General features: G+C 37.1%; 1 protein-coding gene across 2 annotated transcripts in view; it reads left to right on the forward strand.

Annotated features, from left to right (window-relative positions):
* Nucleotides 1–1188: 1188 nt before the first annotated feature.
* The window catches only part of TYR (tyrosinase), a 96487-nt gene continuing 74586 nt past the window's right edge, over nt 1189–23089 (forward strand). Inside the window, exons 1-2 of one of the 2 annotated variants that reach the window (XM_080817129.1) lie at nt 1189–2183; nt 10920–11136. In XM_080817129.1, the coding sequence (XP_080673255.1) occupies nt 1365–2183; nt 10920–11136 (1036 nt within the window). In that variant the 5' untranslated portion in view covers nt 1189–1364. The remainder of the gene's footprint in view (nt 2184–10919; nt 11137–23089) is intronic. The other variant, XM_080817128.1, reaches the window with a different exon arrangement.

A 23089-nucleotide genomic window follows, 5' to 3' on the forward strand; every position in this document is an offset into this window, starting at 1 on the left:
ACCCAGTGCTCCATGCACTATGAACCACCAGGCTCACCTAACCCCCAACCCTCTCTCCTCCAAAACTTAGTTTGTAAGCCCCTTCTTTTGGTCCTGGGTTTCATTTCCAATAGTGTGGGGAGCCTACCTGAATCCAGCTCTCTGCCTCTGCCTCTGTAGTTTTCCCCCTGCCTGAAGGATTATTTCCAGTCTTTTGGTCTTTCCAACTTTTGCCCACCATTCAGGTTTTATTCAAGAGGCATCCTTTTAGTAAAATTTGAATACTATTATCCAAAATGATGCAATCCTTTTCAGTATCCTCAGTTCACAAAAATGTCCCCTCATTGAAAGTCTGATATACGTAATATCTATACTGTTCATTTGAAAACGAGCCTAAGTGGTAGAATTAGATTTTTATCCATGCCTTTCGATTTACCTAGCTCACTACACACAGGAAAAGAATTCTGGGATGCGTATGACCAATAAATATTTGCTGAATAAACATATTGATCCTATTCATTCACACCCTAAATTGAGAATTCTTTTACAAGACCCTATGGTAGACAAAATTTCAAAACACTTTCTGATTTCTAGAACTTACGAGTGAAACGAGGTGGCTACAGCATTTAAATAAAAAGAGTTTCCTTTGGAATATTAGCTAGTAGAAGTCTCCACAATAAAGCAGACCACCTACGTATCCTTAGCGATAGTCAGAAAATAAACAGATTGCTAGCACGTAGTCAACTGAAGCAAGATAATCAGGGAGACACAGCAGAAAGATTTTCTTTTTTCTTTAGATACTTTGTATGAAATAAATAATCTGCGGTATAACCAGAGATAAGACAGAATCTCCAGGCTCTGAAAAGCATCTCTGTCTGCAAAGCTGAGTTTTGCAAATTCTGTGGCCTACTTATTATGGTCTCTGAGAAACAACTACCGTGCACCTATAATCTCTAATCTCTAACATTGCCTGAACTTTCTTAATAAGAGAAGCTCTATTCCTGACACCACCTCTTATTTTCTAATTCAGATCTTCATTAATCTCCTAGTCAACTAGCTACTTTTTCTTAGATCAGGAAAAATTCTTATTATTATCATTATTATTACCATGTGAATTAAACTATTAATGGTGAATGGTGTTTCTCACTTTAACATAGGCCTGTCCCACTGGTGGGATTCGTGCCAACTCTGAAGAAATGTTAGTCATGTGGTTTTCAGAAGATGAAAGCTTAAGATAAAGCCCAAGAATGTTTGATGCTGGAGGTGGGACTCGTATTATATAGGTCTCAGCCAAAACATGTGATAGTCACTGTAGGGGTAGCTGGAGAGAGAAGTGCGTGGCTCGATTAACTGGCTCAAGCCGATCTGTGAGGTCTAGAGGAAGAATGCTCCTGGCTGCTTTGTGCTTCCTGCTCTGGAGTTTTCAGACCTCGACCGGCCATTTCCCTCGAGCCTGTGCCTCCTCCAAGAGCCTGATGGAGAAGGAATGCTGCCCACCGTGGAGGGGTGACAGGAGTCCCTGTGGCCAGCTTTCAGGTAGGGGTGCCTGTCAGAATATCGTTCTGTCTAATGCCCCCCGTGGGCCTCAGTTCCCCTTCACAGGGGTGGATGACCGGGAGTCTTGGCCCTCAGTCTTTTATAATAGGACCTGCCACTGCTTTGGCAACTTCATGGGATTCAACTGTGGAAATTGCAAGTTTGGCTTTTGGGGACCAAACTGCACAGAGAAACGACTTTTGGTGAGAAGAAACATCTTTGATCTGAGTGTCCCAGAGAAGAACAAATTTCTTGCCTACCTTACTTTAGCGAAGCATACCACCAGCCCAGACTATGTCATCCCCACAGGCACCTATGGCCAAATGAATAATGGATCAACCCCCATGTTTAATGACATCAACATTTATGACCTCTTTGTCTGGATGCATTATTACGTGTCAAGGGACACACTGCTCGGAGGGTCTCAAGTCTGGAGAGACATTGATTTTGCTCATGAAGCCCCAGGTTTCCTGCCTTGGCACAGACTCTTCTTGTTGCTGTGGGAACAAGAAATCCAGAAGCTCACTGGGGATGAGAACTTCACTATTCCATATTGGGATTGGCGAGATGCTAAAGGTTGTGACATTTGCACCAATGAGTACATGGGAGGGCACAACCCAGCAAACCCTAACTTACTCAGCCCAGCATCCTTCTTCTCCTCTTGGCAGGTAAGGCATCCTGGACATCCAATACTAGAGCATAAAAGAACCTTAGCAATTAGGTCTTCATACACCTCCCTCCCCATCTCTCCTGCCAAGAGCAGAAAAGATCTCCTATTAAAAGTCTCAGCGTACCTTGTATTTTCCTTTATAGCACACTTCACAGTTGTGATTACATAGGCATTTGTGTGTTTATTTGTCTAATATCCTCTACCATGTTCCTAAACTCTAATAAATAAAGGGTGTTTGGTTCATCACTGTATCTCTCAGCACATAGAATGGTACCTGGCAAGTGGCAAGGGCTCATTAAGTGTTTGTTGGATGGATGAGTGGGTATTTAGATGATTAAGTTAATGATCTAGGTCAGTGTTCCTGAAATTTTCTTCACAATAAAATTCATACAGTGTACAAATTATAAATCCCTGCTCCTAGCTCTTAGACCCATTGATCAGAAATTTAACAGGGAGCCTTTGGGAAGGCATCATTTACTAAATGTCTATGGCAATTATCATCAGGGAAATTGGGAAAATATTATTTAGATTAAATCTTTTTAAAAAACATATGAGGACACTGGGATCCAAATAGGTAAATAATGAAAACAGCTAATTTACATTGAGCATTTAGCATGTGTAAAACCCTGTTGCAAGTGTTTCTGTGTAGTTAACTCGGTTAATACTTTTACTATCCTTTCCCTTTGCTAAGGTTTAAAACACTGAGCTATAAAGGTAAACTGTACATGATCACAGGATCACTAGGAACTAACAGAGATGGGTCAGGCTTGGCTGCCTGACCACCTATACTATTCCCGAGGACATGTCTGCTATGATGTCTTCAGCCAGAGGATCTAGCTTACTCTGTCTCATCTTTTTTCATTAGCCTGTAGAAGAAATTAGCTTTTTTCCTAACTATGTGCAAACTTTAGAGGTACAAGGTAAGGGATTGCAATTCTGAAATTTAGTTTCTATTTCTCCTATGCCGAATTTTTCACTCTGGATTTGGGACAAAATGTGAGCAAAGAAATATGCTTTAATTATTTATCATTTTAAAACCATAAGGAGGAAGAAATGTTTTTCTGTCTGTATTCCAGACATTTCTAATACAGCACTTTTGACTAGCAGGGCTTTATGGAACTGAGCCCAAAGTTTAAATGAGATGGGAAGAGTCTGGCATTCATATCTTACGCTCTGCAAGTTTGGAGTGTGAAGGGCTTCCCGCCCTCCCCACTAAGTTCACACACCTTCCAAATGGAGTCTGTTGAAGCTCACTGAAAAATGGTCCTGGTGTAATATCTGGTATCACTAATGTCAGCTATTTACCAAAAGGAATGAGTGTATTTATGCAGGAAAGGCTGGAAAAGATGAGCTTAAAAAAAAATCTATTTCAATAAGCCTTCAGATCTCCTACCTTAATTTATAAAGTGCAAAACTCTCATCTAGTTCTCTCATCCTCTGTTACTGCTTAAAATACTGCTAAGCGAGGACAGGGATTTTGAGTCCATTATAATTCTTTCCTTAACTGTACCACCTCACTTGATCCAGAAAGGCTGGTGGCTTACCCAAATCACCAAAAATGTTACAACATCCACATGGAAGCTTAACAGACAAATGCTAATAGATATTTGATTGCATGAGATATATGCTAGTTGGTGTTACTAGAATTATATATGCATTTTTTTCTAATCATTTATGGAGTGGAAAATTCCTCCCCATCTCCTTTTTTCTTTATGATTGTAGCTGATTTTATTTCTAAATACATCTTTCTGGGTCTAGTGGGTAAACACTGGACTGAAATTATGACATTAGTTTTTATATTCCTCAATGATTAAACTGCTGTGTGGTAATTGGTGCTAAAATTCAAAATCAGAAATAGAGTGCACAAAGGCCATTGAAGAAAAACAAGCAAATAATAGTTTAAATAAAAAAGAGAAAACAAGAAAAAAGAGAATTTGTGTCTGCCTACTGTGAATGGTGTCACTGTGAGGTGACAGCTGCTGTTTCCATTTCTGGAGTCCGTCTTTTAAAAATGAAGATCAGTTGTTTATAGCCATTTAATTCAGTACTTCTTAGTATCTAAACCACTTAGGGAGCTTAAAGAAAATTGCATGGATCTACCCATCTAATTCCTGCTGGAAAATCCTCTTCAGGTGGTCTACTAGGAAGTCCAGGCATCTGCACTTTTAAACTTTTTTTTAAATTTATTTATTTATTTTAGAGAAAGAGAGAGTGGGGGAAGGGGCAAAGGGAGATAGAGCAAGAGAATCCTCAAGCAGACTCCCCACTGAACAGAAGCCCCTCCTGGGTCTTGATCTTACAAACCCGAGATCACAACCCTAGCCAAAACCAAAGTCCAGCACCCAACTGACTGAAACACCCAGCCACCCCCAGGTACTTGCGTTTTTAAAACAGTCTCTTGTGGGACACCTGGGTGGCTCTTGGGGGACGCCTGGGTGGCACAGTCAGTTAAGCATCCAACTCTTGGTTTCAGCTCATACGGTGAGATCCAGGCTGTCACCCAGCCTCACGATCAGCATGGAGTCTGGTGGAGATTTTCTCTCCCTCTCCCTCTGCCTCTCCTGTTTGTGTTCTCTCTCTGTGTCTCTCTGTCTCTCTAAAGTAAATTTTTTTTTTAAAGTCTTTAAAAATAAATAAATAAACCCTTCTCTTGTGATTCTAATGTGTAGCCAGCATTGAGAATCACTGATTTAATGAATCTGGAAATTGTCCTGGTATCTCTTTCACTTTAGAAACTCGGGTTCTGTAATAAACATACCCCTAGTTTAAATGTTTCTGCCTGAATTGTACACTCAAATCGAGATGTGAGCTGTTCCGTGTGAAATGAGAATCAAACCGCTTCCGGACTCTGCAAATTCACAGGACCTTGGAAATCAGCTAGAGCGCTGGCCCTTCCAGTGCCAAGCCTCCATCTTCTCCTCAATTCCAGGAGTTTTACAACACAAAAACAGAGTTTTTAGAAATTCATAGCATTTACTCACTGTGAACTAAGAGGCACTCAGTGGTGTGTGGTATAGTGCCCTTATTTTATAAATGTAGATAGAGGCCCCCAAAAGGTGGGATTTGTCCAAGGTCATGCAGCAGAGGACTGAAGCCTTGTGTCCCTGACTCCAATGCTGTTTCTCTGTTAATAAGAAACCATTTAGCCTCAGAAGAGATCATTTAGATCACTGATTTACGGATATAAAATTTGACTTGTAGCCACTTGGACTCCCTTAAAATTCAGTTACACGGACAACCGGCATCGATATTCTGATGTAGACCTTTTCATTTACGTTACAATAAAAATATTCCATTAGATTCTTTCTGATCTGCATCCCTTACTCAGGTAGAACTGACCCTCACCCTTTTGAATTATCATTACACTTTGTACAGATTTATATGATAGAGACTTCAGTTCATGTCATTGTTTTTAAACCTGTCTTTGTCTATCAGAATGTCAGCTGCTACAGGGAAGAGACCACTTCTAATTTATTTTTGTATCCTCGAGCTCAGAACCATGATATAGACATAGAATGGGCTTTATAAATGTATGTTGAAATGAACAAAATTAAGAATCATAGAAATGTTAACTGTAACAATAACATACATTAAAAATTAAACTCTGCATGCCTAGATTTCTAGAAACTTTGACCATACTTCTTTATAGCACTGGATCCCCAAGGCCAAGGACACATCAATGCAAAATAAGCGCTGACTCACTCAACATATAGAGTAAAACATTTTATGTAGTTCTCTCTGGGCTTCTATATATGTATGTATATGCATGCCAAAAAAAAAAAAGAATATACAATAGAGAAAATCAAGCAAGTTAAAATACATCTGAGTGTTATTTAAGCAAGATTAACAATATTTACAATAATATTTACAACATTTACTAATAATATTTACTAATTTATTCTATTAAATAAAATAATATATGAATTAGTGTTAGTATGTTTAGAAAACAATTTTTCTCAGATTCAGAATTTGTGTCTTTTCTGTATATATTTTTTCACCTAGTTCTTTAATGCCAAGAGCTTTTAATGTAGAAGCATGTTTGTGATCAGTTAAAGCAGTCCAATATTTTTAGAGATGGGGGTTACTTAATAACGTTAAAGTACAAACACCTGTGCTCAACGCAATCAGATCCAATGTTATGCAAGCAGCAGACAGACCAGCCATAAAAAGGAAAGGTGTATCAAGGTAGCTGTCATGACGGACCAAAGCAGAGAGAAATAAACATTCCTAGATGATACACATGAGTGAAATGTGGCCAGGGAGTCCACTCATCAGGGGAAAGCACATCACATGGAAGCAAACAGTGGGAAGAAAAAAGAAAAAAAGTCACATTTCAGCAGAGAGTCATGGGTTTTAGGTAACCATGACAACAGCTCAGTGAAATAACAGCTTCTCTTTTTTTCTTTATGGAAAAGATTCTGTGGAATGTCATATGGTTTACTTTTTTTTTCTTCCCCAGATAAATCTCTAATGCCCTAATAGAATCTTTGCTCCTGACAGCTTTTAATAGCTGGTAGTTTGTTGCTATATAGTTTAGCTTAAGAGAACACTATCTAGGTTCACTTCCATTAATACGTCTGTTTCTTCTTTCTATCTCTCTTTCTTCATTTGCCTTGGAACACTTGATTCTTTCCCCTATCCTATGCTATAAATCACCTGTGTTGAAATAGAAAAAGAAGAACTTCCTCATCAGAGGACCTCTGCCACTTGCCAGGTGATATTGAACAAGTTATCTAGAGTCTTTGACCTTTGGTTTATCTCAACAGAAAAAAAAATGGACTGCAATTATTATATATGCTTGTTTTCTGTGTTAATGAAAGCAATAAATGCAATGGAAAGCAGAAAAAATGTAGTGGAAGGGTATAATCTTTTGAGTCGGAGAAATGCGAGTTTCAGTGGACTTTGGTAATTTCGCTACAAGATACTGAATAAGTTACTTATTCTGGGAAATGTTTTCTTTAAAATTAGAATAGTATTATAATATATCTTAAGGCAATATTGTGGAAGAATTCAATGGGATCTGTTAATGTAAAATGACTGGTTTAGTATCTGACATATTCTTTCAGTTCCATGGGTGGAAATTATTACTATAACATCTTTATATATCAATATTCATTATTACCATAATGAATATTCAGCCAGTGTTATAGAGCCGGGGTTAAAAACAATTTGGTGGCATGCCCAAAGGTCTTGTATTCAATAATAGTATAATAGCTGTCATTATTTAAAAAAAAAAAAAAAAGATTTTTTTAGAGAGAGAGAGAGAGCGTGCACCAGAGTGGGGTGGGGGGAAGAGGGAGAAGAGAGATTCTCAACTGAGTTGAGTTGAGAGTTGAGTGCAGAGCCTGACTTGGGGCTGGATCCCACGACCATGAGATCATCCCATGGTCATGAGATCATGACCTGAGCCAAAATCAAAAGTCAGACACTCAACCGACTGAGCCACCCAGATACCCCAACAGCGATCATTATTAAACACTCTATTTGAAACTATATAATAAGTGCTTTGCATATGTTACATTATTTGATCCTTCATAAAAAGTTGTTATAATCCCCATGTATAGATGAAAAACCTTAATACTCAGAGAGCTTAAGGGATTTGCTCAAGGTCATGTAGCTAATAATAGTCAGTACTAGAAATCATGTCTGACTGTAATCTCCATGATTCTAACCATCATGCTGACAATTTCCCCTCCCTGAGTCTCCTGTATCAAATACAAACATGATGACTTGGAACTAAGTTTTTCAAATTATTTCTGGAACCAGGGTAGATTTCCTCCTTGTTACTAATACATCCAGTCATCTGAACACTTAGTCACTTGGCAGTTGGCATTTCAGCAAAAATAGTTCCATTCAAACCTCTCTAATTTAAACAAGTCTGCTGTAGGAGTTTTTGAGGCACTAGGATCTTTTGAAAATGTCCTGAGATGGTTTATTATTCCAACAGGAATGAAAATGATTTCATTTATGTACCTGCCATGATGTCTAGGTAATCGACTGATAAAGGAATCCAATATATTATATTCAATGCAAAAGCTAGTTTAGTTTTATTCAACCATTCCTAAGCCATTTACAGGCAGTAATAAATGTCGTGGATATATACATTTCGAATCAGCACAGTGTATTAATGTTCTAGCTCTGGCTCTAAACATCATATGACCTTACATAAGTCATCCAACAGACCTAGTTCTCAATTACTACGTGTGGATAAAAGGATTGAGGAATGTCATAAATTGTGAAGAACCCTGGAAACTGACATTTGCTGGACAAAAAAACTGTGCTATTTTCTATTACTATTTTATTATTAATATAGTAAAACTGTGCTACTTTCTATTAGTATTTTATTTTATTATTAATATAGTAGATGTGAATTATACATTACTATGTTATATAATGGTATATTTTTATTATATCCTATTATATTTAATATGATTTCCTATTACTGTTGAGAAAATTGAGACTTAGCAAGTCTAAATAATGTGCTCACTGACACATCGCTAGTAAGTAGCAGAGTCGGAACTGATGCCCGCATCTCCCGGAATTTGTCATCCAGCTCTTTTCCAACACACAACACTATTCATAAGTGATATCTTAGTGACCCCAAATTAAAAGCTTCTCTAAGTGTCTCTTCTTCAACACAGTAGCAGCCATTCCTAGGGGGCACGTCTCATTCAGTTCCATCGTGTGGTAATTGAATTTGCTTTTATGTTTCTCTAGAGGGCAAACTCATTGGAGCAGGAGACTGATAAGATTGTCTTGATTATTTTTAACTGTGAAGTGAACAAGTGACCAGGAAGGCTTTTCACTTTTAAAGTATTGTTCCATGTCTTGCCTGTTGTCCACAGAAGTATTCATCATAAAACAGGGTTTCAGTTGCTACTAGCCTTTCGTATTCTTCCCTACTCAGACTGCATTTCTTCATTAAAATAGGGGGGAAAATCATATAAACCTACAAGGTGGTTGTGTGAAGTTTTAAAAATGTACACAGTGATGCCCTCCTCATGATCTTGATCAGAAAAAGGCCTCAGTGTATGTTTAATACAAATGATATGTTTAAAAAAATATCTTCTAGGGCAGAGGTTGGTACCAATTATAGGATGAGTTAAAAAGGCTGTTGAACACATCTGTAGTTTGTAGATGATTCATTGGTTCATCCATTGATTTGTTTATTCATCCATCACATATTGATTGAGCCTATATTCTAGATTCTGTGGGAAGTCCTAATAATGAAGTTGTCCACGTGGAGACCACATTTTCTAAGGGAGATGATACTGATTGTTTATCAAGGGAGTCTAAAGCAAATGAAGTCTACATTTGGCAAAGAATAATGTTATCTACTCAGTGGGCACAGGCCTCCCATGGAAGTATGTGCCTGTTAGGAAAAGTCTGTCATGGCAGGTCAGTTCTTGGGCACTTTTTATTCTGAGTTAAGATTAATAACTTGCTACTTAGTTCATTGCTCTCACTGAATTTAAGGCATCAATAATTTTAAGATGAATTAATTCATATAACACTGAGATGAAAAAATAAAGATAAATCTGCCTATTAAATTATGGTGTGATATTTTTCATTGTTTACCATTTCTATTTTGTATTTATACTGAAAGAGCTCCTTTTGACTTCTTTAGTGAAATATTTTTATCCTAGTTTACTGTTCTGCCTACTTATAAATGAAACTACGAGCAAAGTAATTCAGTGAAGATTTCCTCAAAATTCTTCATACTTCGAGTCAGATCCTTTTGAATTTCTTTTGAAGTGAGAGTTAACAGGTTCTGTTTTTTTCTAAAATACTGCCTTGGCCTTGAAGATGAGGTCAGATGTCAGATCCACGCCAAGGAGTGAGCATGCTTAGACATGAACAAAGTCGTGGCAGGGAGAAGCACGTGTAATGCTCAGAGAAGGCTAGCCAACCTGACGTTAGCAGTCAGATCACAACATTTGTAAGCAAGCTGAAGAGTGGTACCCAGACTCCAGCTATGTTCTGGAGGTACAATTGACAAGACTGCCTGATGATTTCAGTCATTAGCGAAAGACTCAAGAGAATAAAATACAAATGAAAACTCACCAGTTTCTGGCTTAAAAAGGATGACTCATGGGTTTGAGTGGCAGGACAGTTGATGTGATGGGAAACACGGGGAGAGGACAGAGTTTGGGGAGTCTAAATGTTACACGTGAGATGCCTGGGAGATAAGACTGAAATGGGAAGTCAGAGATGAAGATACAGGTTTTAAGTTCAGAGGAGTGGTTTTGAACTAGAGATAGGAATTAGGGAGTTCTCACCAGGCAGTGGGGATGTAAGCCACGTGACCTGTGAGAGCCAAAAGACAAGATATGTGGAGAGAGAAAACAAGGGCTGGCACAGGTGAAACTCGGGACCAGAGCTAGCTTTGTGGGCACACATCCAGCGAAGTCCTACAATGGATGTTTAACAGATGCTTCTCAGACTAATGTTCTCAACAAATACATATTTGACAAAATTATATGAAGTCGTTTTTATTATCCTCCTTTGATTACTGAGGCCTGGGCAATTTAACTCGTTTTCTTAAGTAGATGCAAGACGAGAATTCTGTTATAGATTTTAGCTTTCATTGCTTATTCTAAAACCCTCAGAACACTGTTTCCTTCAACAATTTCCTTTAAAATATGAACCTCTAGGTGAATCTCCCTGCCTCCCCCCCCCCCCGCTTCAATGCGGAGGTGGTCACAACTCCTTTAACATAAAGGTTTTTGTGTAGATCATCTGCACCCGCCTGGAGGAGTACAACAGCCGGCAGGCTTTATGCGACGGAACTCCCGAGGGACCGCTACTGCGCAATCCTGGAAACCACGACAAAGCCAGGACCCCGAGGCTCCCCTCCTCCGCTGATGTGGAATTCTGCCTAAGTCTGACCCAGTATGAGTCCGATTCCATGGATAAAGCTGCCAATTTCAGCTTTAGAAATACACTGGAAGGTAATTCCCTTTTATCACTCATTTAAAATTTCCTCTGTTTTTTTTTCCTGAACTCCTATTTGTAATCTCTTATTCAAAACCCCAGATATGTTTAAGAATTCAGAATTTTCTGACTAAGGACAAGTGGCATATATGCTTATGTGACCAAAAATCCTCACAGAATCTGAGCAGCACACCGTAATCTGACACACACGACTCTTCGGTAAAAGGTACACCTGCTGTCACGATAAAGAAAGGCCATTGGCAGCCCAGTGGTGAGTAAGGTCAGCTTTTTCCATTGACAGAGTACTGACACTGAACAAAACATTTTAATACCACGTAGTGTTTTGGAATTATGGATAAAAGACTGTGGATCTATCATACTTTGCAAGTTTTAGTATTTTACCTAGTTTAAAAACTTTGAACACTAGGCTCTTTGAGCCAATTCCATTCTTTTGCCTATAATAAGGATAAAATCTATACTTCAGGTTAAGTTGACATCTCATTATCCCCCAAGATTGCTGTACTTTGTTAGAGATTCCTTTTCAGAGGCTCTTCTAGATCTTACTCTTCCTACAGAGCTCTCAGTCCTGCTTGCTTTTCTTCTGCACCTGTTGATTCTTCCCTGCTCATGTGGTCCTGGTCACAGAACCCACTTTTTTCACCTCAATATGCATTATGGAAACAAACTACAAACAAAACAAAACAAACAAACCAACCAACCACCCAACCAAGAACATTCACTCAAGTCACAGATTTAATGGGAAGTTTGGGCTAACTTGTTGCAAAGTCAACAACTCCACATTTAACACTAAACGGTCTACCTCCTACAAACCTCTTTGGCACCCTACTGTGTAGACAAAACTTTCTCACATTTGTTTCTTCTTAACTTTCTTTCTTTGTTTTCTTGTCATTGTGGTTGTTGTTTTATCTTCTAACTTCTGTTGCTCAACTATATAGAATAGTTTTACTGTCTCTTTCATATCCCTGGGTCCATCCAACCAAAACCTTTGGGCCTTGTTCTCCTTGAGAAGCAGTTTAAACAATGAGTATATCACCTATATCACCCTAAAGAGGAATCCTTCTCCCAGTCATTAAAATAAAAATTGTGTTTATCTTCTGAAAGTAATATTAATGATTAACATTTTACAGCTAATTGCTGTGCCAAACACTATCTCACTTAATTCTTACAACCATCCTCTGAGAAATAGAGCACCATTATTTTGAGTTTAAAGAGAGGTAACAGAATTAGAAATATTATATAATTTGGCTAAAAGCATTCATTAAGTGACTGAGCTAAATCTGTTCCAAGAATTGTCAGTTGCTAAAACCCAAGAGTCCTTTCCATTGTACTCTGATGAACCAGAATAGGTTGAGAGTTTCTTGAGAGTGAACAATAAATATATGAAACTAGACCTTTTAATGATATAATATTGGAAGACAATGCATGGTGCCAGGAGTCTCAGAGCCTATATGCTGAGACAAAGGTGCACACACAAGTTGGCAATTACCATGTGGGAGGATTGGGTGTCCCATTGGACTATGCAGAGGTTAACAGCAGGACTCCAAATTCTGACTTAACGACACTGCAAAGTTGGGCCTCATCCTTAAGGAAACAGAAGTAATTTATAGGTTTTTCAGGCAGATTTTCTAGAAGTGAGAAAGCATGAACTTTGTTACTAAGAAACATCAAGGAACATGGGCTGGTCACAGAAATAAGGTACGGGAGATACACTTTTCTGGAACTAGCGTGTCAACTCAGCCAGTGGCTTCCAAATGAGTTTCTAATGCAGTTTATTATTCTTATTCACACATAGTCTAGCATGCTTTTGAGGAGAAGAAAAAAGGCATACCATAGCACGTTGTCTGGCACATGACAGGTGCTCAGTAAGTTTTTGATAACTGAATACATAAATAAAACAATGCATTTCAAATTGCATCCAACCCACCACTTAGCTTATTTATCCCTGTTGTATGTTGCCAACATACTGGTGGGAAAACATTAGCAAACATTGATCTGAGCTATAAATGAAGGCTTTCCCTGATCAAGGGCACATTTTTTATCCCTTTCTTTAAACTTTTATTCAGAAATAACTTTAAGCCTACAGAAAAATTACAACAATAAAATCATACAAAGACACACATAAACCCATATTCACTTACTGTGTACATTACATCTGGTTTGTTGTCTCTCTCTCCCAAACTGAACCACGTGAAGGTGAGTTGTATGGATTAGAACCCTTTATCCCTGGATACATCAGTGTATTTTTCCTTAGAGTAGGAATATTCTGATACATAATTACAAATCAGTTATTAACTCCAGTAAATTCTATATTAATACAAAGCTTTATTCTAATCTTATATTTATATTCTTTTTTTAATGGCCTAATAACGTCCTTTATAACATTTTTTCCCTCCATAACAGGATCCGGACTAGAGTAGGTAACCTTTAGTTGCCATGTCTCTTTAGCCTTCTTCCATCTGAAATATTTTTACGATCCCCCTTTTTTTCTTTAATGAGATTGGCACTTTGGGGGAATACAGTTTCTCCTATCATTTGTAAATAGGATTTCCTTTTTTTTTTTTTTTAAGTTTGTCTGATATTTCCTCATAAATGGATGCAGGTAATGCCTTCTTATCCAGAATTCTCTGTAGGTGGTTTTGTGTCTTTCTAAGAGAGTATCACTTTGGGAGGCAGAGGACAACCATCTGTCTCACATTGGTGATGTGAAGTTTGATCATCTGCTCCAGATATGGTCCAATTTCCCCATTCCATAATTACTTATTTTCTCTCTTTCAAAATAATAAATTGACTACATGGCGATTTTTTTTAACACTATGCAAATATTCTACATTCTCCTACAGTTGCCATCCATTGGTGGTTAAAGAATGATGATTTTCCATCTTCAGCACTTCCTTTACATTTATCAGCACTCAAGATTCTACTGTTAGCAAGAGCCCACCTCCCTGGTGGGCTTCCTCTCTATCATCTATCCATCTGTCTATCTATCTATCCATCTAATTATCTATCTATCATCTATCTATCTTATCTATGTAGATAGATAATCTATCAATCTATTTTAATCCACCTATGGTATCAGTAAAGACTTTCAGCACTCAGGATTTCTTCAATGGTATATAATTCTTTAAGGTGTATAATTATCTTAGTGCTTAGATGGTCCCAGATTCCATCAATGGGCACCACTTCAAGCTGGCTTTTGTGTCTCTATTTCACCTCCCCATTATTTTTTTTTTTTTAGCAATTTCTTTCTTTCTGATATAACAAAGTGTTCTAGAGTTATCTTGTATCTGCAGTGCCTCAGGCCTGAATCAGTCATTTTTTTTCAGAAGCAATGGTTCCTTTCTGTGGTGAAGGATATTAGGAACAAAGACCTGGGAGCAAGTCTTGCTCACTGGACACATTTTAAAATCAGAATAGGGTGGGATGTGGGATGTCTTGACCTACAAGGAGTGCTCAAGTGAGTATAGCTGTGAGGAGCACAGGATGGGAGAAGCAGGAGCAAAGACAGCTACTGCATTCTTCTCTCAATAAATGCAGGTGGAATGGAATGGTCAGTTTTGATTGATCCTCACATTATTGCTGCCCTTTGATTCTTTCCAGCCTTGTGAGAGGTGTGTAATGTACGTCCCATGAAACACATTCTCACAGCCAGTTCTGGGGTGGAGGAGCTGTTGTGTTTTCATCTTCTGAAGTTATTTTGCAACCTCAGCTTTCCTCTTAGATTTAAATGTTGAAATAAATATTGAATATGTGCCACTTGTGAATTGTGTAAAAGAGGCTCATGTTCTTCAATAAGGCAAGGAAAAAAATAAGTATACATTATAAAATGTAGTCTTCTGATTAGGCTAAATATTTGGTCCCCAGGCAGTGTGGGCTATTGGATTCAAAGAAGAATCTTCTCACATCCAAATCTCTGACTGTCCATGGTGTCTTGTAGTTCACAGTTTATAATTGTGCTAATGCAAAATTAGCAGTGGCATGTGTGTTGGGGGCTGAGGGAGGAATGCCAGTTTAGCGAAGTGGTTAAAAGGAATCAAACTGACTGGAAGTTGATCCAAACTCCACCACTTCCTAGATATATCACATTGAATAAGTTATTTCACTTCTGGGCCTTAGTTTCACCATATTTAAAATGTAGATAAGAATAATAATTTATGGGGTTTGTGTTAAAAATAAATGATATAATACATGTAAGGAACTTATAACATTTCTTCAATAATGGCAGCTATAATTATGTTAAACCAGGGTTAGTTGTTGACAACTCAGTTATCACTCACTAATTTTTCTGACAATTAGCTTAGAAAACAAATATGGACTGACTCCTGAGAAAATGGGCCGTGATGGGCTAGGTGTAGTAGAAAAATGGGGAGGGGGAATGATGGAAAAATTTCTTGAGACAGACCGAGAGATAGATAGCATTTTTTGAGACAAATAGCTTTTTAGGGGGAGTTCCCAAAAACAAGGAGATAAGAGAAAAGGCAGCTCCTGTGACCCCCAAAGGGAAAAAGGTACAAAAACAAGGAACAATTCTAATTTAAAGCTGTGTTCGCAACCCTAAGCACAGTGCAACTTAGGATCATAGAAACTTAGAGCTGAAGACACTTCACGTGTTCATGCCAACATCCGGTACTGTGCTGAGACGCCACTGTGAAAACATTCCTGGGTGGCCATTCAAGGACAGGGACTAACCTACCTCACAAGGTACAACAAAAAGCTCCAGGTTGAGGAAAAAAAAAAAAACACTTAGTTCTATTCAATTTAATGAACACTTTTATGATCCCGATACTACAGGAAATTATGGATGCTTAAAGATGTATAAAGATGACAGTTGCATGGTTTCTGACCTCAAGGGGCTTACTATCCAATGAGGAAATCCCACACAGGCACATGGGGAAAACACAATGTGACAGGCGGTATAAAATGAGGTAGGAACCCAGAGATAAACCAAACATGTTTCCCAAGAAAATAGAACTGGGTCTTGAAATATCAGTTAATTCTCACCAAGAAGGGAGGAGGAAAAGCATTTCCAGCAGAGAGGACAATGTGCACAGGGAACAGAGATGTGAAATTATTTACCAAAAAATAAGAAGTTGTGTATGGCTGAAATATTAAGTTTGTAGCGGGAGAGAAGAAGAGTTGTAAAGACTTTAGAATGTATCACAATACCCCTCTATCTCAATCTACTCTCAAGGAAAAAAAAGTGATGGGCTCCTAAAAATAGGCCCACAGATCCCTAGAGAATTAAGAAACTAAAGTTTGTTCTATGTAAATGTCTCTCATAGCTTCCCTGTAAGAGAGAGATATTTGAAAACCCAGTGTTTAAAAACCATGGTACAATGTTTGTATCTTCAAGAATATGCCTACATGCCTTGTTTTGTGAAACATTGCTCTATAAAATGTGAGTCAGGAGAGGCTAGGAGGAAGTTGTCCTCTCTACGTTTCAATAAGGTCTGAAGCTAGTGGCCATAGCAGAATGCGGGATGATTAATCGGTGAGCCATTGGGGTGGACGATGGATGGCGAGGGCCTGTTTTCAGGTAGGAGACTGAGATGCAGATGAGTTGGTTGGAATAGAGCAACTTTTGTGCACTCCAGAGTAGAGAGGATCAGGAGCTCTCGGTAACCAAATGTGAGGCGGACGGGTGAGCAGCACAGTGAGGATGGTTCTGAAACATCTCCCACCGATTTCTCAGAATTTGTCCTTGTTTTGTCCTCTTAAGCTATACACCATTAAAAAATCTAGTTTTTCTTCTTATAACAGCTCTTCAAAAATACCTGCTACTGTGATTCTCCAGAACTTTTCTTTCTGGCAGCCCTTCAACCCTATTTTATTGTGACGGCCAAACATATCACTGGGAAGCCTCTCACCTCTTCATTTACTAAGATTTCTTGAGAAGCAGTTCAAGGAAGTAAAAAAAAAAGAAAAAAGAAAAGAAAAAGAAAGAAAGAAAAAGAAAAAGAAAAATAGCTGTGGGCTTTAATGAAAGAAAATGAAAGTTCTGACATTTTGAATGACGTTCTGTAGCAATGTGCATATTTGAAGAGAAAGGCAAGTCAGAGTGAAGTCTCACATGACTGAGTTCTCAGTGTCTGTGTTTGAGAAATGGACTTTATTAGGACATCCAGAAATGATCATACAGACTCAAAAACTAAATTCCATTGAGACCAACTGTATAAATCTTAATGCCAAGGAGATGGTTTCAGTGGGATGGGACATTCTAGTGATGGGAAGGCTCCAGTCCTCTCCTGCACACCTTTACCCATTGGGAGGGAATCAGAAAGCTGAACAGCTTGGTATAGATTGGTGTTCACTGACTCAGAACAGAGGTAAAAGATTTTGAGAAGCTCAGAACAAGAAAACTTTTCCAAGCCTGGGTTACTGACCTCCCCAGAATTACCACCTTGCCAACCCTATTGGTATTTGGATCAGACAGTATTCCTGATCATAATAATAAAAATAAAAATGTCTGTGTGCCAGACATTCTCATTTTGTACATGCTATATTATTTAATTTTGACAACAGTCCTATGATATTTAAAATTCATAGATCAAACTAAGGCACCATCTTAAGTAGTTATTCCAGTGAGTTTAGAAAACAGTGTGTCTCCCTCCAGTTGAATGAGCTGATTCAACTCATTTGAGTTGAGGGTAGCCTCTTTTCTCTTTACTTCAAATTCTCAGGGAAAATAGGACCCTTCCAATAACATGTAGGGAATTCAAACAAGTATCCTGTGTATTACTTTCCAAGTGGGTTTGCTTTGAATGTGCTTCTTAAATCAGGATAAAACATTACCTTTTAAAAAGGCTGATATAAAATAAGGACTCTTATATTATGGAGAATGCTGTGTGGATATATATACTGTTTAAGAGATGTAGGGCATTAGCTGCACTCAAGGTAGGGTTAATACTTATGAAATAGGTTCATAAAATATGTTAAGTGTAATTCCTATGTATCAAATTATGTTAAATTCTTAATCAGTGCCTTATTTCCCAAAGCAGGAGGGTGGCGAAATCAGAATACATTTATTTCATCTGGTTGTTAGAAACTCTCTAGCCAGGATATAGTGATCGCCTGGTAGAAACTACGACTGTTTGACCATTAAGGGGCACTTTAAATTTTGTGTAAACAGATTTCTTTAGACTTAGTGTCATTATTCAGACATCTGGGTAGTAGAAATTCACAGTTTTGTCTTTTTCTTTTTTTTTTTTTTCAGAAAAAAATACCTTAAAAACAAAATAGTTTAGAGTGTTGGGATATGATTGCTTGATATTCAGTAAACTTTTAGCAACAAATGTGATAATGACATACCCTGAGATCTCTCTGTAAAACAAAACAAAACAAAACAAATTGGAGTGTTAATCCTCACTCATTTATTTATACAGTTTTAAATGATTCTTCAGTTTCTACCCTCTCTGACTTGTTATAATGCTATGCAAATTGTCTTTGCCAAATATGAATATTGAGGAAGTAAAGAAATTTATTTAAGGCATGTGTCATCTTTGCTATGAATTAAGAGGTGCTGGTATTATATACTGGCAAACACTGTCTTGGAAAGCTACACTGGAGAGAGAGAAGAACTTCCCAGATCTCTATAAAGTGGATTGAAACACTGATTTTGAAAGTGTATAACAATATATAGGAGTACTGGTTTTAACATTATGAACATTCCTCATTTAAAAAATCTATTTAATAATGACATGTTTAGGCTATTGTGAGAATATACACACACCTAGCTCCTATTATATACACATGAAATGTTTCCTTTTCTTTACTCCTGTCCTTGTGATTTGCAATAGTTGTCCCAACTTCCCTTATAATTTAGTAAGTTACTAGTCCTCCTCATATGTATTTATTCATAATAGATAGCCTTTATTTATGTTTTTGTCATTTGAATTCACTGCCAAAAATGGCTATTTGCTGAAGGATAATCTTATTTTCCATTTAAGGTCACAGAAAATCTTTAAGGAGCAAAATAATAACACACCTGTTCTAATGTAGAGTCAGGCATTAGACATATGGAAATTTCACTTCCTTGGGACAAATCTTGGGGAAAATGCCAGCACTCATTAGTAATAAACACTGCAAAGATAAAGCAGGATTCTATTTTTATATATTTATTTGTTTATTTAACAAATATGAGTTGAGAGACTTCAGGACACCAAAGACAAAGTAACTATGTCTTATGAAGGACTGCCTTGTAATCTTCTACAGGGGTAAGTCTAAAATATTTTGGCTTCATTATCTATTTACAGCTATTACAAAATATGGAGAACACCAATAAAACTTTGTTATGTGGATTATATCTATAGCTACTTACCATTTTTAAAACTAAAAACTAAAAAAAATGAAAATATTTGATTCATTAAAATAACAAAAATTATTCTTAAATCCATATAAATAACATAATTAAATTATTTTCAAAACAATGGATAGTGGCATGCCACTGTTTTATATTTTTGAAAAAAAAAAAAAAGACATCTGGATTCTATGTCTGCTTCTACACTCAGTGATATTATGATACGGTGTTGGTGGAAAAACCTGAAGAAAACCCAGCCTCACACATATATAAAATTAGAATAAGGAGAAATATTTTTAAATACATATTCTGGTAATTGTGGATTTTTTAAAAAGATTTTATTTATTTATTTGACAGAGAGATCACAAGTAGGTAGAGAGGCAGGCAGAGAGAGAGAGAGAGGAGGAACAGGCTTCCTGCTGAGCAGAGAGTCCGATGTGGGACTCAATCCCAGGACCCTGAGATCATGACCTGAGCTGAAAGCAGAGGCTTAACCCACTGAGCCACCCAGGCATCCAGTAATTGTGGATCTTTTTTTTATAAACCCAAACTTGACAAATGGTAATTTATTTAAAGTTGAATTGCATTGTCAAATACGAAGCCATAAAATGAATTTTTCATACTTGTTACATTACAACCTATTAAAATCTATCTTCTATTATGAAAGGATTCCCCCTCATATTTATTTTGTAATATCAAGCACAGATCACTTGCAAAATATGGGTTCCGTTGGACTTGTTGATCTTTCATATTTTGAAATATGTCTAACATCAAAAAGTTACATTCATTCAGAAATGTTTAAGGTATTGAGAATCTCTTGAGCTTATAGTGATGGGATCAAATTTTTCAAAATTCTAATTTTTGCTTAAAAACTCAAATTTTATCATGGGCAAAACATTATCATCAGGTTTTTTTTTTTTTTAAGATTTACTTATTTATTTGAGAGAGAGTGGAAGGATCACTACCCAGTGATATTGAGGGAAAGAATCTCATGTAGACTCTCCCCTGAGCATGGGACTCAATGTGGGGCTCTATTGCAGAATCCTGAGATCATGACCTGAGCTTAAACCAAGAATCAGAGGCTTAACCAACTCTACTGAGCCACCCAGGTGCCCCCATCAGCTATTTTCTTTTAAGTGACATACTTACCTTGTTCAATATCAAGAAAATTTCTGCCAAATGCCTAAGTCTGAATAATCAGAGTTTATGTCTCAGTTGTGCATTCAGGTAGAAATGGATTCCATAAAAAGCATGGCTATTTTAGTTCTCAATGCAAACAATGGCACAACTGCTTTTCTTCTAGATAACCATCATACTTAAGAGTGCAGCAAAAGTATTATATATGCATGTTCCATTCTGGCTTCTCTAGGTTACCAGAACAGAACTTTGGTCTCTGATACCCTCTCAATCATATTTCTGTTCTATAGCCCAGCACTAATCACTCCACTCTGTGTGGGTATCTTAGAAGAAATCATTGTGCAAAAACAATGGACTTTTTAGAAGACCAAAAATACAGAAGAATCACAGTCAACAATCTAATAAATGTACATAGACCTCCACTTCTGGGAAAGTGGAGTAGATACACATTTCCTTATTCCCCTCTCTCAGTACAACCAAAATCTCTGTATATTGTACATAAAACAGAATAATACAAATGGTGAAGATAAGGCAGACTTGCTAGAGAACCTGGGACCTCTTGACGTGATAAGGAGTCCCTTATGCTTTCTTTTTGCCTCACATATCCAAGATCTAGAGCTGAAGAGGACTGGAAATAGTAAGAAGTTTAGAAAAAGACAAAAACAAACTAAAGAGCAACAAAAATTTGCTCTCTTTAGCCAAAAGAAATAGGGAAGAAAGTTTTTAGGCAATAACCACTATACTCCATTCAAACAATAAAAATACAAAAGAAAAAAGGAAAAAAGAAAAAAGGAAAGGAAAGGAAAGGAAAGGAAAGAAAGAAAAGAAAAAAAAAAAAGAAAGGTGGTAGAATCCCCACTCATACTAGTAAATTTTAGCGGGGGTGACTAGAACTTCATCCTTAACAGACTAGCAATGTGTCCCAATCCCGGGATATTGAGGCCTTCCAATCTGCAGTGTTAGTGGAAGTTATGTAGGGGGCAGTAATGAGGCATTCCTACCTCTCAGAGCCAGAAAGTATAGAGGCTTCCTAGAGAACAAGTCAGGTGGGGAAACTGGACTTCTATCCCCACCTTACATTTATGAGGCAATATTTTGTTTCCCCTTCCCTTGCTGGACTTGAGTTAGAGAAAGCCAGTTACAACAGAGTTTAATAAGATCCAGAGTCTCAAAACATAATACCCAAAATATTTAGGATTCAGACAAAAATCATCACACCAAGAAAATCTCATGCTTGAATGAAAAAGGCCATCAGTAGACAGTAACACTGAGATGACAGAGAGGTTCATCATATAATGATAAATGAGTCATTCTCCCAAGAAGATATAGCAACCCTAAATATGTATGCACCAAACAATGGAGCTTCAAAATATATGGAGCAAAAGCTGATAAAACTGAAAGGAAAATAGACAAATCCACAATTACAGTAGGAGAATTTAATACCCCTTTCTCAACAACTGATAAGACTTGACAGAATATCGACAAGAATTTGGAAGAACTCACAACACCATCAACCAAAAGGATCTGATTGACATTTATAGAACACTTCACCCAATAACAAAAGAATAAACATTCATTTTGAGAGCCCACAAAACATATACTAAGATAGACCATATCCTAGACCAAAAAACAAACCTTAACAAATTTAAAAGAAGTGAAATCATACAGATTGTATTCTTTTACCAAAATGGAATTAAACTAGAAATCAATAACGTAAAGTTAACAGGAAAATATTTAAAAAAACAAAAGGATAGAAAGAAAACCACAGTCTAACATCCTTCATACAAGGTTATTTCACTATGTGAGTGTCTTCTATCTTGACTATTACATGGACAATATCTTGACTATAATATTATAGTATAGTTTTTCAGGGTGATACCATTGTAGGGAATTGAATAAATGGCACATCAAATCTCTCCTTATATTTTTTATAATTGTATGTGAATCTACAATTATCTGAAAATTTCAACTTTAATTTAAAAATAACAAAGCCAAGAAACAAACAAACATTTTTTAGACCAATATTTGAAATCTACTTTTAAATAGATGGATGTGATAAAAGACCCTAATATTGAGTCCTTTTGGCCAAGAAATTGATGATACTTTTGTGTGCCGGCATTTATTCATAAATCAAGAGATACAATTTGTAGCACCATCCAAGATAATATTACAGTTATTGATATGTGGGAAAGCAGGCTTAGGACAAACATAATATAGATTTTATTCTAAATGTCACATTCCACAAATAGCTATTATCACTTTCTTGCCAGTTTGAGATTAGTAGAATAATTGCCCAGAGAATAAAGTAATTGCCCAATAACTGGTATACAATTCATCTGAATCTATAGATTGTTTACAAAGAATTTCCTTAAATATGCATCATGGTTCTAGTAGACCAAGAAATACCTGCATCTCTAATTTTGCGAATACCTCTAAAACATCTTTATTAAGCTTACAAACCATCCTTCTTAGATATCCTTACCCTGTTTTGATTTATACAAACAGCATTAGTATTTAGT

This window comes from Martes martes, assembly GCF_963455335.1.
Source record: "Martes martes genome assembly, chromosome: 10".
Classification (NCBI taxonomy): domain Eukaryota; kingdom Metazoa; phylum Chordata; class Mammalia; order Carnivora; family Mustelidae; genus Martes; species Martes martes.